The sequence below is a fragment of the Caenorhabditis briggsae genome, assembly GCF_000004555.2.
Source record: "Caenorhabditis briggsae complete genome, chrII, whole genome shotgun sequence".
In the NCBI taxonomy this organism is placed as follows: Eukaryota; Metazoa; Nematoda; class Chromadorea; order Rhabditida; family Rhabditidae; genus Caenorhabditis; species Caenorhabditis briggsae.
Window position 1 is genome coordinate 3,283,464 of NC_013486.2, and position 16,628 is coordinate 3,300,091.

Below are 16,628 nucleotides of genomic sequence, written 5' to 3' on the forward strand. Positions count from 1 at the left end.
TTTTCCGATGTATCTGGTAGAAAAATTGACAAAAAACCTTGAAAACTCTTGAAAAAACCGAAAAAAAAATTGTAAAAGTTTGAATTCGCGCGCTTTTACTCACCGGGCGGCCTAGAAAAAACCTCGTCCCTAAGGGCTTTCAGCGTATTTTTCGATGCGTTTTTCTCGATGAAGGATTTTTTTTGAATTTTTTCTTTATTTTTAAGTCAATCTTTATGCATTTCTGCACATTTTGATGCAATAAAAAATTTCACCGTACACCACCTTTAAAGATGCCTGTCTTCCTCGGAAGTTACGTAAAACTGCCGGCACCTTTCGATCAAACTGACTGATTTTGATACACCCTGCTTGATACACAGGCGACGGAGTACATTCTCTCTTTCATAGAGGGTTCAACTCGATGGGACAAAGGAGGGAGTGTTTAACTAGTCAAGGTCATAACGTACACACAGTATTAGACTCTCTCAGTCTTCTGTATCTTTTGGGTCATCTGCCACGTCATAAGATGTCCCTCCTTGTGCTCCATCTTCTCTTACAACAGTGCATCGCTTTTCTGAACATCATTATTGTTCCTTTATAATCGTTCTATGATTCTCAGAACGACAAAAAATGAAATTATTGAAATATCCGAGTCTGGTCCAAAATCTGATACTTCACTACACAGTATGTTCCAATCTATTTCTGCTTTCACTACTCTCCAAAAAGATGAAGAAATTGATCAAATCGTCCCAAATGCCAAAATTCAAAATTTCACTTCTATCGTGTATGACAGTTGTGAACCAGATCAACCATTGGTTTACATTGCCTACAGACCATTTGCTATAATGAAATTTTCCGAGCACAAAGAGAATGAAAACGTTAAATTTCAATTGAGTATATCTGGAAAGATAATTGATTTTGGGTGAGTTATTAATAGCAGGACAATTGATAATAAAGTATCAATATTTCAGATCATCTGACGAATACTATTGTCCTGTGGCATTGTTTCATCCGCATGAACAAGAGTTAGTCATGGAATCTACTCATAATTATTTTCTTGATTTCTTCGGAACTTCTGTGAATTATAATTGGAGAACAAACAACTACAAGCTTTCTATTCCACGACTTCAAAACTTAGAAGTGCGCATTCGTATGGATATTCCGAGGATATTTCAGGACATGAAAAGCGTTGACAATTTTTTCTCCTCATGTCCTGTTTTGAAATCGATTGATCTGTATTTTTGGGCATTTGAATCGTTGAGCCCAGAATCGGAATCAATATTGTACCAAGCATAGTCTATCGAAATCAATCAGTTTGATCGAACGGTTCCGGCAGTTTTACAAAACTTTCAAGGAAGACAGGCATTTATGATGTGCTTTTTGTGCGAACCCTTAGATTTAATCGAGTTTGTAAATCGATGGAAATCGGGAAAAGCTATTCAAAATGTGGAATATCTGAAAATTACAACACTTCATCAGGAAACCCCCCGGGACTTCTTTCTGACTGCAATTGGGGCACGGCATATTGATGAAACAAGAAGACAACCAACGCACAGTGTGCCCAGAGTGTAAGTGATTTTTGTTGATATTTTTAAAAAGTTGTTCTGTTGGGAGAGCTCTGAGTTGAGAAATAACTTTTCAGGTACGTTGAGTATGCGCATAGATCAAATACTGATCCGATCACCAGTCACTCATGCGTCGTTAGAGATTCAGATAATCGTGTGGCATCCGTCTTAATTGAGGAAAAGTCACTCAGTTTTGGAGTATGGGACAAAACCGAGAAGGAGTTTTTAAAAATGGTGGAGCAGTTGCAATTTGCAAATTGACAATTATTCAAAGCATCATACAATTAATGGAAATCAATAACACAAGATTTCATCATTTTTAGCACTTTTTTCCTGCTAATCTCAGTTCCTATCATTTTTATTGCTTTCTTTTTCTATATATTTTTTAATTCAATTTGTAATAAACGTTTTTGAAATTCGTACGAAGTTTTGATGCATTGTATACATGCTTTGTTGAACAGTATTCAAAAGCTTCAAATTTTCTTGAAATTTGAAGAGAAACAGGTTGAAAATTTCAAAAATTTCAAAAAAAAAATCAGTTACGTTGCTCCGCCATAACGCTACCGCACGTTGTTTAGCGCGATTTTTCCAAGATTTTCAGTCAGTTTTTATCATTATATTTGACTATTCGCACCATTTTTTAGTAGTTTTACTATTAAAAACGTTTTTTGATTCAAATTCAAGTAATTCTCTTAATTTTGTGTTGTAATATTGCTGAAAATTGAGATTTCCAACAAGACTGAGACTCAAGTTGAGAGCACTGCCGATGTTTGGTCGTCTTAAATTCTAACGATTGGATTGCAATTATTAATTGATTTTCTATTGGTTTTCTGATCAATAAACGACATAATTGCTCTGTTCCTCACTGTAAAGACTCTTCTTACCCAATAAATCCATTCCTCTCCAATCCAGAAAACTCTTTCCAATTCCACTATTTTCAATTTCCCACTAAAATAGGTGGAGGCCGTGGCCGTTGAATTGCAATAGCGCGCCACCGCTCTCTTGAGTAGCCGAAATGTCAGCATCTTTACTCTTCCTAGTGCTGCTGCTGCTCTTTGTAAGCCGGGAGAAAGAAGAAGAGATTCGATTTTTTTTTCTTTGCCATGCGCGCGCGGTGCAAATGGTAGGAGGCAGAGAACTGTTGAGTAGTGACTGATTTTACAAATGTAATTTTAATTCCTGATCCCAAAATGTACAATTTCTCCAAAAGAATCGTTATCTTGTTACCTCCTTCGTTTTCCAATGTTTATCAATTCTTCTCCGAAAAACGAAATCACGTGATTTTCATGTTTTCAGAGGCGGTGAACCTTTCGATGATCGAAGAGAAGACCTCTCTTGAGATGGACACCAATGATGTGATGATGGTAAGGGTTTTTAATCATTCTGTAAATATTTTGACCCCAATTTTGCAGACAGACGTTACTGATGAAGGTGCTCGAGACTTTCTTACAAGTCTATTTGAGTGTGAGAACGGACCAGATGTGCGATTCGCCGACGCCATATTAGATGTTCAAAAGTTGATCTTAGATGTTCCTTCACGATCGCTGCAGTCGCATATCGGAGAGATTTTCACAAAATTCGTGTTATTGTCGCCAGAAGGAACGAAATCGACAGCAACCGGGCGATCATACAACTTCATCGACCCCAGTGACATAGTCGGATGCCGGGAGGAAGATGCTATTGAATTTTTGCTTTTTACATTTGTCAGGTGTCATCATGAACTTCAGAAGGTACATTTTCTTTAAAAAAAATAAAAGCTAGATCCCTTTTCTTTGCAGAATAACTCGTCATCATCCACGAAGAAAATCATTGAAGCCGCTCAAAAAGCACTTCTCGCTGTCTTCATTTCTGTTCAAAGAGGCTATTTCGACGAGCAACTCAGTTACCAAAAAGCCTGTTTAGTATTTGTCAAACGCCTTCTGGAGGATACCGTATCCAACAGCTTCATCAGCGTTCTTATAGAACATGCTGCAAATCCAGAGGAATCTGATTCAGACACCCTTCACGACGTCTTCAATCCGATCTTCGATGTTTTGAGAAGTGGAGCCAGTTGTCAGAACTTTGAAGAGAATCGCGACGAGACGATGCAGCAGATTTTGCGTGTTATGAATGTGCTGTTGAATGTGAGAATCGGTGGAAATGGGCCACGAGTACTATGTGATCTTCTGGTGAATCGCCCCGATTTTCTTCCATCCCTTATGGAGAAAATGATAGGCAGGGAGTTTGGTCTGACTTGTTACCTTGGCCCATTTTTCAACTACGGACTCGAATCCTCTCCTCGTCGTGTCAACAGCCGAGTATTTATTAATTCTGAAGACGACGCTCGAAAAGCAGACGGATCTGTCAATATGGAGCAAACACAATACATCAATAGAATGAGTGCGATTCGATCGGGCCTTCATCAAATGATGTATCCATTGCTTGTCGATCAATCCACTCGTAACAAGACGCTCCAATGGATTGCAAAAGTTTTAATCTGTAACGATCAAAGAACTCGAAGCCATTACGATCCGGCTGATGTGCTCTGCGATCATTTCTTCGTCAATTTCTTGTCGGTGTTGTACAGATTCTCCGAGAAAATTGACATTTCTAAAATAATCAAAGACTATCCATTCTTGTCGGATTCGCTGATAGATATTTCTAAAGAAACACGCCTCAAGATGGACGAAGCCACTGCGATGGAATTCGTGTCGCAGTTTAGTGAGTTTTTAATCAAAATATGTTTAAATACGAATTTCTTTGATTTCAGACGATCGTCGAGCTGATTATCACTTCTCCACTGTCTGCTTCTTCTTGACAATCTCCACTCAACACCTTGTCCTTCCACCACTGATGGGACGCATCAGCGACTACTCACGCCATTTAAAAGAGCTCAAACACAAACTCGCCAGTCTCAAACAGAAACTAGAAAGTGCTCAGGGCTTCGAGAGGCATGAAATCGAGACGAAGATTCAGCAACAAGAGCAACACTGGAAAATGATGTCCCGCCACTTGTTGTGTTTGAAGACACACGCTCAGGATCCGGCTCTGATGGCGTCTGCACTGGATTTTGGGAATAAGCAAATGCAATTCGTCATGAGCTCCCTTTGTGATAATTTGAATCTACTCGGAGATGATAGTCAATTGCCTGCGGAGCCCACACCAATGTTCTGTGCTCTTCCACAGCACTATCTTGAAGACGTTCTCGATTTCTACATATTCGCGATTACCAACGGCCAGAAGCTTCTAATGGAGAGTAGCACGGAATGGATTCGACGTCTTACTGTCCTATACACTCATTATCAATATGTTAAGAGCCCATTCTTGGTTGCCAAACTTGTGCGAGTACTCACAGCAATTCAGAATCCATTGTGGCAAAACGTCGTCAGCCTTCAAATGGCTCGCGATAGCTTGCTACTGTGTATGATCAAATTCTACTCGGATTTCGAAGACAGCGGTGACTTCTACGAGAAGTTTAATGTGCGTGGAAATATTCAACACATGCTCGAGAAGATGCGCGACGATATGTTCTACAAGGCCAAATTCATGGAGATGGCTAGGGATTGTGGCTCGGAATTTGTTCGTTTCGTCAACATGGTTATCAACGATGCCACGTGGTGTATAGATGAGAGTTTGTCTGGACTGAAGAGCATTCATGATGTGGAGAAGAAGATGGCGAATAAAGCGGAATGGGAGGCCACAGATCAGGAAACCCGAAATCAGGATCTTGGAGTGCTTGACGAGGCGAAGAGGAAGGTTTCCGGATGGTTGGGAACGGCGAAGAGCAATTTAGGATTGCTGCTCTCAATTACCGATAACTCTCCAGAACCGTTCCGTACACCAGCGCTTGGAGAACGTCTAGCCGCGATGCTGAATCACAACTTGTCGCAATTAATGGGAAACAAGTGTGCAGAGCTGAAAGTGAGCAATCCGAGTAGCTATGGATGGCAGCCACGGGAGTTTGTGACACTGCTCATTTCGATTTATTTGGGACTCAATGTGCCGGCATTTGTGAAGTATATAGCGTATGATGAGGTGAGTGTTTTTGGGGTTTTGGAAAAGCTGAAAACCGTTTTTAGTAAAAATCGCTGCTTGACGATTATGCTCTTACAAATCCCATTTTTTCAGAGAACCTACAGCCCAGAGTTCTTCAACAACGCCATCGAACGCATGAAAAAGAATCAAATCCTCGGATTCAGTCAACTCGAGAGATTCCAGCACCTAGCCGAGGATGTTCAGAAGGAGTACGAAGCGAAGGCGGAGCTTGAGGATGAGTATGATGACGTTCCAGAAGAGTTCAAGGATCCGATCATGGACGCGATCATGGTGGACCCCGTCACCCTTCCATCGAAGCATATCATGGATCGTTCTGTGATCGAGCGGCATCTTTTGAGTACACCCAACAATCCATTCAATCGTGAGGCGTTGACAACCGCCGAGCTTGTGCCGAACGACGAGCTGAAGGCCAGAATTCAGGCGTGGATTATTCAGAAGAGAAACGCCAAGAAATAATTGTTACCCTCATTTTTACACACATTTTTTTGTATTTAATTCTTTCTTCTTTTGCCTATCGATCTGAAAAAATTTCTGTAAATCTGTATACTTTAACTGGGTCACAACAAAAAGCTCTATCGGTTCCCTCTTTCTTGCATCCCTATAACTATTTCAATCATCTATCCACGAGTATTTTCCCCATCTATGTCAATGAAAATGATTTTTAGAATTCAGTTTTCAAATTTTCCTTTTTTTTTCATTTCTGGTTTTTCAGCCAGCTTGAATATATATTTTTCTTCTTTTTTATTTTTTTCAACTTCTCTATTCTTTAGAATTTTTGGAGTGTCAACTAATGACCAAATATTTGTAGGTTTCCTTTTTAAAAGTGTCGTGCTGTTGGTTAAAGGGGGACTCCGACCAAAAATTTTTATTGCCCTAAAATGTTTCAAAAAATATGTATTTTCCTAATATTATTGCGAAAAAATCAAAAAATCCTAAATCCCCGAAAAACGGCGTTGAAAAAAAAAGGATTTGAATTCCCGCGCAGTGAGAAACCTAGGCCACGGCATCATAGCGCCTTTCTTACATGGAAATTTTTCCGGATTTTTACGGTGTTCATGTCCGGCAGGTTAAAAATGTAAAAAACCACTGTCGGCCACTTGAAAAAACGGTTGTCAGGCGCTGTGGCCTAGGTTTCTCACTGCGCGGGAATTCAAATCCTCGTCCCTCCTAGCAACTTTTTTTTGAAAATTTTTCGCTTTTAACGGCATTTTTCGGGGATTTCGGATTTTTTTCGCTATAATATTAGGAAAATAGACAATTGTTCAAACATTTTAATGCAATAAAAATTTTTGGTCGGAGTCCCCCTTTAAAGCTTCCATTTTATGCATTTGCGCGTCAGAGTGTTTGCGTACCCAGGCATTTTATTTTACGCGCAAATGCACGAAATTGTGATTTGTGACATGTCTTTCATATATAATTGAATATTCAACTTAATATTTTCCCTTCCCTTCCCTGTTAGACACATTCCGGTAGCTTCATTCGAAATGTTCCAATTTTCAGTAACTTGGCATTACAACTGGAACGTATTTGGACGACGACGATGGCACTGTTCGCGAGACAACTCCAATCGCTGACTGCATCCGGGATCCGCACCCAACAGGTCCGTTTGGCCAGCAGCACCGAGGTCTCATTCCACACGAAACCATGCAAACTGCATAAGCTGGACAGCGGACCGAACACCTCGGTCACTTTGAACAAGGAGGATGCGCTCAAGTATTACCGCGATATGCAAGTGATTCGTCGAATGGATCGGCCGCTGGCAACTTGTACAAGGAGAAGAAGATTCGTGGATTCTGCCACTTGTACTCTGGACAAGAGGCTTGCGCCGTCGGAATGAAGGCTGCCATGACCGAAGGAGATGCGGTTATCACTGCTTACCGTTGTCACGGATGGACTTGGCTTTTGGGAGCCACAGTGACTGAGGTGCTCGCTGAGCTGACCGGAAGAATCGCTGGAAATGTTCATGGAAAGGGAGGATCCATGCACATGTACACCAAGAACTTCTACGGAGGAAACGGAATTGTTGGAGCTCAACAGCCACTTGGAGCTGGAGTTGCTCTTGCCATGAAATACCGGTGAGCAGTCTATTTGAAAAATTCTCAAAAAAAAACTTAATTCTGTTCAGTGAACAGAAGAACGTCTGCGTCACTTTGTACGGAGACGGAGCCGCCAACCAGGGACAGCTCTTCGAGGCCACCAACATGGCCAAACTCTGGGACCTCCCAGTGCTGTTCGTCTGCGAAAACAATGGATTCGGAATGGGAACTGCTGTTGAGCGCTCTTCGGCGTCCACCGAGTACTACACTCGTGGAGACTACGTTCCCGGAATCTGGGTCGATGGAATGGACATTCTTGCCGTTCGCGAAGCCACCAAATGGGCCAAGGAGTACTGTGACAGTGGCAAGGGACCACTTATGATGGAGATGGCTACCTATAGATACCACGGACACTCGATGTCGGATCCAGGAACCAGCTACCGTACTCGTGACGAGATTCAAGAGGTTCGCAAGACCAGAGATCCAATCACTGGGTTCAAGGATCGTATCATCACATCTTCGTTGGCCACCGAGGAAGAGCTCAAGGCGATTGATAAGGAGGTTCGCAAGGAGGTTGATGAGGCACTCAAGATTGCCACTTCTGATGGTGTTCTTCCACCAGAAGCTCTCTTCACCGACATTTATCATAATACTCCAGCTCAAGAAGTAAGCTCTTTTCTGGGGAGGGGGGGGAGGATTACTGTAACTAATCTCAATAAATTCCAGATCCGCGGAGCCACGATCGACGAAACTATCGTCCAGCCGTACAAGACTTCAGCCGACCTTCTGAAGGCTATCGGAAGAGCATAAACGACGACTCGATTATCGATTATAATTCTCATTTATGCGACAATTTTTCATTTTGTTTTCTTTTTTCCTAATTCTTTATTAGAGCTTTTTCTGTAGTTTCGGTTCCCCTTTTTACGTATTTTCCAGTGAATTTTTAGTGTCGTTTTATTTTTCTAGAAATCGGTTCTTCACTTCTCTCTTCTCTGAATCTTGATGATTTATAATAATGTTTTCTTTTTATTGCATAAATCACATAGAAAAAAGTATTAACTTTTCGGAGAACTGGAAATTTACAAAAAGGTGATACATATATTTTATTACAATTGAATTTTAAAAAGATCTAGAAAGGAAGCAGATGCCGATGAACCCTCCCAGAGAGGATTAGGATTTCTATTAGGGTTGTCTCAGGTGGGAACACACAAGCCAGATGAACGAGAAAGGTTGGAGATGTCGCCATACCAGGAAAGGTTCTAACTGAGGTGTGAAACTTTGTGAATTTTTGAATTTTCTAAGCCGTCATCTAGATCTTTGAATTTTTTAGGTCAAAACCTAAATTTTTGGTTTTCTAGGTCCTGACCTAGATCTTTGAATTTTCTAGGTCATGGCCTAGATTTTCGAAATTTTAGGCCATGACCTAGATTTTCGAATTTTTAGGCCATGACCTAGATTTTCGAATTTTTAAGCCATGACCTAGATTTTCGAATTTTTGGTCATGACCTAGGTTTTCGAATTTTTAGGCTATGACCTAGATTTTCGAATTTTTAGGCCATGACCTAGATTTTCGAATTTTTTGTTCATGACCTAGATTTTTGGGTTTTTAGGTAATGGCGTAGATTTTCGAATTTTTCGGGCATGACCTAGATTTTTTGATTTTCAGGTGTCGTTTTATTTTTCTAGACTTTGATTCTTCACTGATTTCTCTCTGAATCTTGATAATTTATAAAAACGTTATTTTATTGCATAAATCACATGTTTCTGTTTTTTCAGTCAGTGTTCGTCGCAAGCTATGGAAACTGAAGTACAAGGGAGATGGAAAACAAAAGAAGAAGAAGAAGCTCATAAATTGGAAAATTCGAGAAGAGGAAAGCGAAAAAAGAGGGAAGAAAATAATAATAATATTACTCTTGTAAAATGAGATGTTTGAAAATGCGTTTCTAAATTATTGTGGATATTCAACAACGGGGGGTGGGGGAAAAGAGAAAAATCATGGGGAGGCAGTTGGGGGGAAAAAGCGAATTTTCGATATTATCATGAAGTCGTTTCTATGCAGAAGGTAACTGTGACGTGGATTTTTGATGTTGACTACTTTATTGAGACCATGGGTGCCGATTGGAAACCAGTAATGTTCAATTTGTCTGCGAGGCCCTGGAAAAAATTCAAAAATTTAGGTGAATAGGTGATTGAGGAGAAGTCACGTGGCAAGCTGGGAGCGTTGCGGTTGCGTCGCGGTCGCCAGTTGTCTTGAATTTTCCGGCAAAAAAGTGCAAATTTAGGTGATGCCACGTGGCAAGCATGGCGCGTAGCGGTCGCGTCGCGGTCGCTCAAAACTGACCTCAACTTCATCGTCCTCGTTCTCTTCCAAAAGCGCAGAATCAGACTGCGTATTTCGTGTCAACTTCGCGCTTAACGGCGGCGACGTGTTATTATTCTCAGAAGACACTGGCGATGGTGACGGAGCACGTTGTGGAGTGCTTGCTCCGGAGCAACTGAGCAACGCGCGCTTCTGCTCTCTTTCAACGATGAAGACGTTACGACGGCGTTCCTCCTCTCCAATTCTGTCATATATGACTCCATCGACGCCGAGCTCCTTTTTAAAGTAGTTGATGTTCTCTTTCTTGTCCAGATCCTCTCCCCATACGAACGTCACCATTCCGAACTCGTTGGCTTTCTTGACAGGCATCGGATCTTTGAGCAAGTCTTCTGAATTGAAATTCACACCCAAGAGATCGGCTCCAACGGCGAAGTTCACAGCGGTCATCGAGGTGCTGGTGCGTTGATCTTGGAACGGAGTGTATCTTTGGGTTTCACCGACACATAGGAACAGCACTGGGTATTTGTTCTGTTTTGTGGCCACCATTGAGCAGATGTCCGGATCGAAGCTGCTGAACATAATTCGACGATTCGCGGCATGCTTCAGAACGTCGGCGAGGATGATGTCGACGAAGAGGTTACGCTCGAAGTAGTGGTCGCATTCGTGTTCGCCGTTCTGAAAGAAAATAGGCTTAAAAATGGTCTAAAATTCTTAAAAACCCACATTTTGCATCATTGGATACTTGACTTCAACATTGAATCCAACATCCGGATCCACTTTGGTCAGCGCTTCAACCAGCGTTGGAAACGGTTTGAAGTCATCCTCCTCTTCCAAAACCTCCACCAACTTCTTGACATTCTCCTTCTTCTGCGGGAAGCTCAAATGATCCAACATCAAAAGTTTCAGCTGGGAGAGCTTCAAATCTTTAACCGGGAGCTCATGGAAATCCAAATTCGACGAATCCAACTGCTCTCTCGTCATCGTTGGTGGCGGAAGCGCATGCCCATCTCGACGAGCTACAGACACCAAAACGTGGAAATCATGGTAGATCACAGCGATTCTATCCTTGGTCAACTGCACATCGAATTCCACATAATCCGCTCCATTCTTGGCAGCTGTGTTCAGCGAGTGAATCGTGTTCTCTCTAGCCATAGCGAATTTCGTGTAGGAATTTCCCGCACCTCGATGTCCGACCTCCAACGCATTCCGTTTCTTCCAATGCCGGCAATATGTCTGATCCATGAGTTGAGGTTCGTCTAGTCGTGTCAAGGCGCGAACACAGAGGTACTCTATGGACACTTGTCCGATGGGGCGTCCCGAAGAATTGATAAAAGGCAGGTGAATGATTCCAGAAGCGTCTTGAAGAGCGGACGGGAGAGCGTAGCAAGCGCCGATTCTCTTCCGTTCCTCCGAAAAGATTTCAATGTAAAACGCCAAAAATTCCGCGGCAAGACAGTGAGTTCTAAAGACTAGATAGTCCTTATTGTTGTTGAAAACCACTCCAGTCTCTTCCTGATCATAGAACTTGGGACGTGGATCAGAGAGAACGGCGACATGAGTGGCTGAGTGCGTACACTTATTAGATGCATTATTCGGATCCTCTTCCTCATCCTCCTCGTCTTCTCCGTAGCTGAAACTGATGTGTCCACTGGGCGGCGCCTTGAATCTCACATCCAGCGGTGTCATTTTAACCCGACAATTCTTGCGTTCCTTGGAAGTTTTATAGAATTTCAGTGCGTTTCCATGAAGTCTCAAAAGGATCTGATTCTCATCAGAGTGCTGTAGCCAACCATCGGACACACACTTTCGGCCAGCGTAGTAGCCGAAAAGGTCCACACGATCCACACGACACTCTCCGTTGCGAGATTCAGCAGAGCACAGGGTGGAGCGTGGATGAAGGAACGCCTCCCACTTGTCAACTATCAGTTTCTCGCCTTGATCCGACATCAAATTGTAGCCGATGAAGTAGCGGAATTTGAGCTGATCGACATCGCTCATGATGGATCCTTTCCAGCGCATGCTGTAACTTTAAAAAAATTGTAACTGGATATACGGGAATTCAACTCACTTCCTGTCGGGATCTTGGACGAGCGGCATCGCCCGTTTGGCTTCCCAAGCGCCGAGCACATCGGGTGATCCCACGACGTACACCGACTGATGCGACTGCAAGTTTTCGACGTCGACCGCGAAGTGAACGCGGACTGGTCGCGCCACCGACATCACTGAAAAAATAGAAGAATAATTGGGATTTTGAGGTAATTAGAGGAAAAAATAGAATGAAAAACTAGGCTGGAATACAAATATTAAGGAGAGATTTGAAGCTTGGTGTTTTTTTTTCGAAACGTCGTCTAAATTCGCTCAAATGCGATAACCGTAATTTAGCAGCAAAAATAGCATTGGTCTTAAAGCGAAAGCTTCAAAATTGAACTGTTTCAGAGAGAAAGCACAGGATGTTTCCAGGGAGAAAGCGTCTAGAGTTAGGCCCAAGAACGGGGTAAAAATATTCCGCAAGTCCGCAATTCTAGCTTCGCCAGATTACACAAATGCTGCAGAACAAGAATATTTATTTAGGGCCAGAAATGTTCGGAATGGATTTTTTGGATTTTTTCGGAATGTCGAAAATTCCGATTTTCTGAATTCCGAAACCTTTGGAATTTTTCTAAATTCAAATTTTAAAGTAGAAATTCTATTTTACTATCACAAAAGCTCCGAAAAATAGTGAAAAAAGACAAACGATTTTCAAATTTTTTGCAAAAACTCAAATAAAGGCATTTCCGCTCGAAACCCGCAAGCAAACTTTTCGCTTGCGCCTTTGACGTACAGTAGTCTAGAAGTCAATAATTCCGAAAAAAACTTCGGAATTTCGGGAGTTCCGTTTCGAACTTCTCCGATTTAGGATTTAAAATAAGTTATTGTAAAAGATAAAACTGTGACGACAAAAAAACGAGAATCTGACAGACCTTGAACTGCGATATAGTTCCACTATTACAATATTAGTATCACTGACATCTTCTAGACCCTCCCAAAGAACCTGCAAATTAGCGAAACGGGGAACCCTATTCTTATCTCGCCGCGTTTGTTGACTTTATATATTTCCCATTCAAAGACACAAAAAACCAGCGACATGAAAAATTAAACGACGGCCGAAAACGAATTAATTTCAGTCGTTGAAAAATAGGGAGACTTTGACCTGATAAAACCTGTTTTTTTCCTCATCTTCTGTCTTAATAGTATGTCAAGATACCTTTTGAAAGTGTGGCGGTGGCGAAACGATGCAGCATGGCAGAGAATGAGGTATTTAGACGAAATTTATGGAAGGAGACAACTCACGCTTCTTTTGTGATAATGTGATAAGTGAAAGTGAGTGGGAGACACAGAAAAAAAATCGAGGAAAAAGTTGGCAGCTTATCAGGCCATTACGATTAGAAAAAAGTTGAGAGACTAAAGAATTAAAAGATTAAAAGGTCAATGAAGGTCCCACAGCGACAACTACCGTAGTTGTCGTTGTGGGACCTTCCAGAGCTCCGATTTTGTCGTGCTAAATTGTGATGAAAAATGAAATATATAGCCTATTGATGCTCCTCCTATAATCGTCACTTTCAGTTATGATAACTGCGTTATCAGCGGAAGTGACGGTATAAACAGATTTGTATTTAGTAATAAAACTTATATTACAAAAACACTTTTATTACTGATAAGCTGGTCTCAGTTCAAAAGTTTTTTTTTCGCAAAACTCATTTTGAAATCGGAGCTTCTACATTCGAAATGATGCGATGTTGAGTGCATATCCCGTGCCGATGCACTCAAGTTCTATCTTCTTTCTTTTTGAAAAGAAACATAGATTTTGACTTTTATGCTTTCATATGACTTTTGGATGTTCTTCGCTGAATGGTGGTTAGGTTGAACAAGGAAGAAAAAAAGCAAAATTTGGGGAAAAATAGGAAAGTTTTGGACAAGAAAACCGAACCAAAGAGTTCGTGGCCTACGAGACAGTGTGTAAAAGAGAGATGCGCAGACGGCTATAAGGGGAAAAGAGAAGAGGAAAAGCTAGATGTGTCGCGAAAAGGGGACCGAATCGAAGAGAAAGAGAGACGGATACGCCATCATGTGACGGCACGTGGGAATATGAATATAGATTTCAGCATGGTGGTGTAAAGCGACACAGAAATATGACATTTCGCACTGACGAGGAAGTCATCAAGACATCTAGGCGAAGGGACTAGTTGTGTAAAAAATGAACGGAAAAAGTCAAAGAACAATCAATAAATCTTTTTTCAATGCAAGAAGACACTTAATGGATTTGTTGACATTTGCTCTGCGAGATTTAGATCGTCCGTCAATTTTCGGAAGAACAAACATTGATATCGAACGAAAAATAGATCAAACAATCAGCGGCTTTGACCCTCCTGTTAGCAACATCTAGAGTTTGGTTTAGATACCGTGATTTAAAGGTGCATTGGTTTTGAACAAATGGTGTATTGAGTAATATTATTTAAAAGGGCAAAAAATATTTTTCCGGAAAGTTTGTTTAAATAAATGTTTTCCCCGCTTCCGATGGAATGCAGGCACCACTGAGTAGCGACTTAGTAGTTCAGTTTGAAGGTTTCGCGTCGAGACAAACGCTAATTTTACTGTATTATTACGGTATTCGCGTTTGATCGCAGTTACAAAAGGTTCTAAAAAATTGCCGTGCAAAAAATTTAGTCTCGATGTAAGCCGAATACTTTAGATGCGTAAGAAAACACCGGAAAACAATTTTCCTGGCGATTTCCGGAGTGACGAATCTTTAAAGAACTTTGAAGGCTGACCTAAGAATTTTCTTTCCCTGGTTTCAGATGTTTTATTACTACAAACTCTGGTAGACTGACTACAAAGACCTTATCTTGGTCACATTTGGTACAAAAGAGAATTTTAACAAAATTCAAGAAAATGCACTGAAATCAGATAATTTCACAAGTATTGAATTCGTTTGTAAGAAAATTTCCTGAACGAATTCGGATAGTTAAGATAATTTCTGATATGACATCATACTGGAAAGTTATAGACTACAAGCTACATTGGATTTCTAATTATGACTTGTGTTAAATTACAGTAATCTTATATTCACCAGTGAGATGATTTTTTGAACTAATTTACATACTACATAGCTTCGTGCGTGTCGAAAAAGTGTACCTTATTTGCTAACCCACCTTAACTGTCAACTTTGAGCTTAATTATCTCGATTCCTGTGATAGATATCAAAAAGAGGTCAACTGAAAATGTTTGTCATAATATCACTAATATTTTTGTAGTTGGGAAGTTTGCATTATCTTTCATAGGAAACAGGATAATTGAGCTCAAAGTGTTGGTATAAGGTGGGCTTATATTAGAAAAAGTACAGTAACTACTCTTTAGCTCAATTATCTCGATTCCTGTGAAAGATATCAAAAACTTGTCAACTGATAAAATGTTTATCATAAAATCACCAATGTTTTATTAGTTGACATAATTTTGACATCTCTCAAGGGAACCGAGATAATTAAGCTCAACGTGCAGGTATACGGTGGGCGTTATATTATAGCGATTGACTTGAACTCAATGATCGTTTTTCTGATTTTTCTAAGTTACCGGAGTTGATTTGCACAAATTAGATTTTTAATTTGAGACTCAAAAAAGTTAACAAGATCGAAAGCTCACCCAAATGATCATTATCATCTTCCTCTTCCTCCAAAATGATTTCTGGAATCGCTTCCTGCATGGGCTGCCTCATTTCTTCAACGTCAACGTCTCCTCCACTTCCGAATAAATATAATTCTTCCTCTTCTTCTTCTTCTTCAGGACACTCTGATATCCTAGGACGTCTTGAAAGCGACGAATTTATGGTCCCAACGTGGCGATCGAACACAAAAGACGCTCTCGGAGAGACAGCGCGACGGGTGAAGTGCATTTAGAAAGAAAGCAACAGTATGAAACAAAAATTGGTTATCTTTTCAAAGGAGCATCGAGAGCACTTTCTTATCATCACCTGATAACTGGAGGTGACAATTGGTTTAAGGCGCGAAAAGGCGTGCTTATTGGGGTAGAAGCGGTGCCTTTTTAGTTTTTTGGAGTGCTTGGAGAAATGAGGTTAAAGTTTTTTTTTCTGGACTGACGTAGCATGGTTATTTTCAAGATACGCATTTTGTAGTTCAAATTTAATGTTTTAAATATTGTTGAAAGGAAAATCATGGAAAACACATCTGAAAAATTTTTTAACAATCTGAAAATGGCAAAATTTCAATTCACTGGGAACAAAGTTTCAAAGATTCTGATATACGGTAACTTTGAGCCCATATCATGGTTCCTGTAAAAGAAATGAGAAAGTAGTCAACTGACAAAATGTTGATCATAATATCAGCAACATTTTATCAATTAATCACTTTTTGATACCTTTCACAGAAATTGGGATAATTGAGTTCAAATTTTTTGTCGTTTCACTGTCTGCTGGCTTGGATTACTGTAGTTTTTATAATTGTTTCATTGTCTGAAACTTTATGATCCTCGTATCAGTTTTCACACCTAATTGACATCATTTCCCAGTTTCCAATGTTTTTTTTCCATTGCAACATGTTGTACTGCCGATAAGATGAAATTGAAATTAAAAACTCGTTGTTTCAGTACATTTTCAGCCATTCTGACAATTTTCGAGAGTCTGGAGCTCTGCTGACAAGCTTC

General features: G+C 40.6%; 4 protein-coding genes across 4 annotated transcripts; 3 read left to right on the top strand and 1 right to left on the bottom strand.

The window, feature by feature from the left end:
- Nucleotides 1-587: 587 nt before the first annotated feature.
- CBG13341 lies at nucleotides 588-905 on the top strand (the record flags this gene model as incomplete). The annotated part of the gene is made up of 1 exon (XM_002629933.2): nucleotides 588-905. One exon carries the CDS (start codon nucleotides 588-590, stop codon nucleotides 903-905), a length of 318 nt encoding a protein of 105 aa, XP_002629979.2.
- Nucleotides 906-2,830: 1,925 nt separating this feature from the next.
- Nucleotides 2,831-6,035, top strand: Cbr-ufd-2 (the record flags this gene model as incomplete). Its single annotated transcript, XM_045241881.1, has 3 exons — nucleotides 2,831-3,274; nucleotides 3,323-4,244; nucleotides 4,294-6,035. 3 exons carry the CDS (start codon nucleotides 2,831-2,833, stop codon nucleotides 6,033-6,035), a joined length of 3,108 nt encoding a protein of 1,035 aa, XP_045095175.1.
- Nucleotides 6,036-7,412: 1,377 nt separating this feature from the next.
- Cbr-pdha-1 lies at nucleotides 7,413-8,425 on the top strand (the record flags this gene model as incomplete). Its single annotated transcript, XM_002629931.2, has 3 exons — nucleotides 7,413-7,654; nucleotides 7,705-8,281; nucleotides 8,342-8,425. The coding sequence occupies 3 exons, from the start codon at nucleotides 7,413-7,415 to the stop codon at nucleotides 8,423-8,425; spliced, it is 903 nt and encodes a 300-aa protein (XP_002629977.2).
- Nucleotides 8,426-9,706: 1,281 nt separating this feature from the next.
- CBG13338 lies at nucleotides 9,707-15,861 on the bottom strand (the record flags this gene model as incomplete). Its single annotated transcript, XM_002629930.1, has 5 exons — nucleotides 9,707-9,769; nucleotides 9,957-10,610; nucleotides 10,659-11,955; nucleotides 12,004-12,157; nucleotides 15,612-15,861. The coding sequence occupies 5 exons, from the start codon at nucleotides 15,859-15,861 to the stop codon at nucleotides 9,707-9,709; spliced, it is 2,418 nt and encodes an 805-aa protein (XP_002629976.1).
- Between the last annotated feature and the right edge of the window lie 767 nt (nucleotides 15,862-16,628).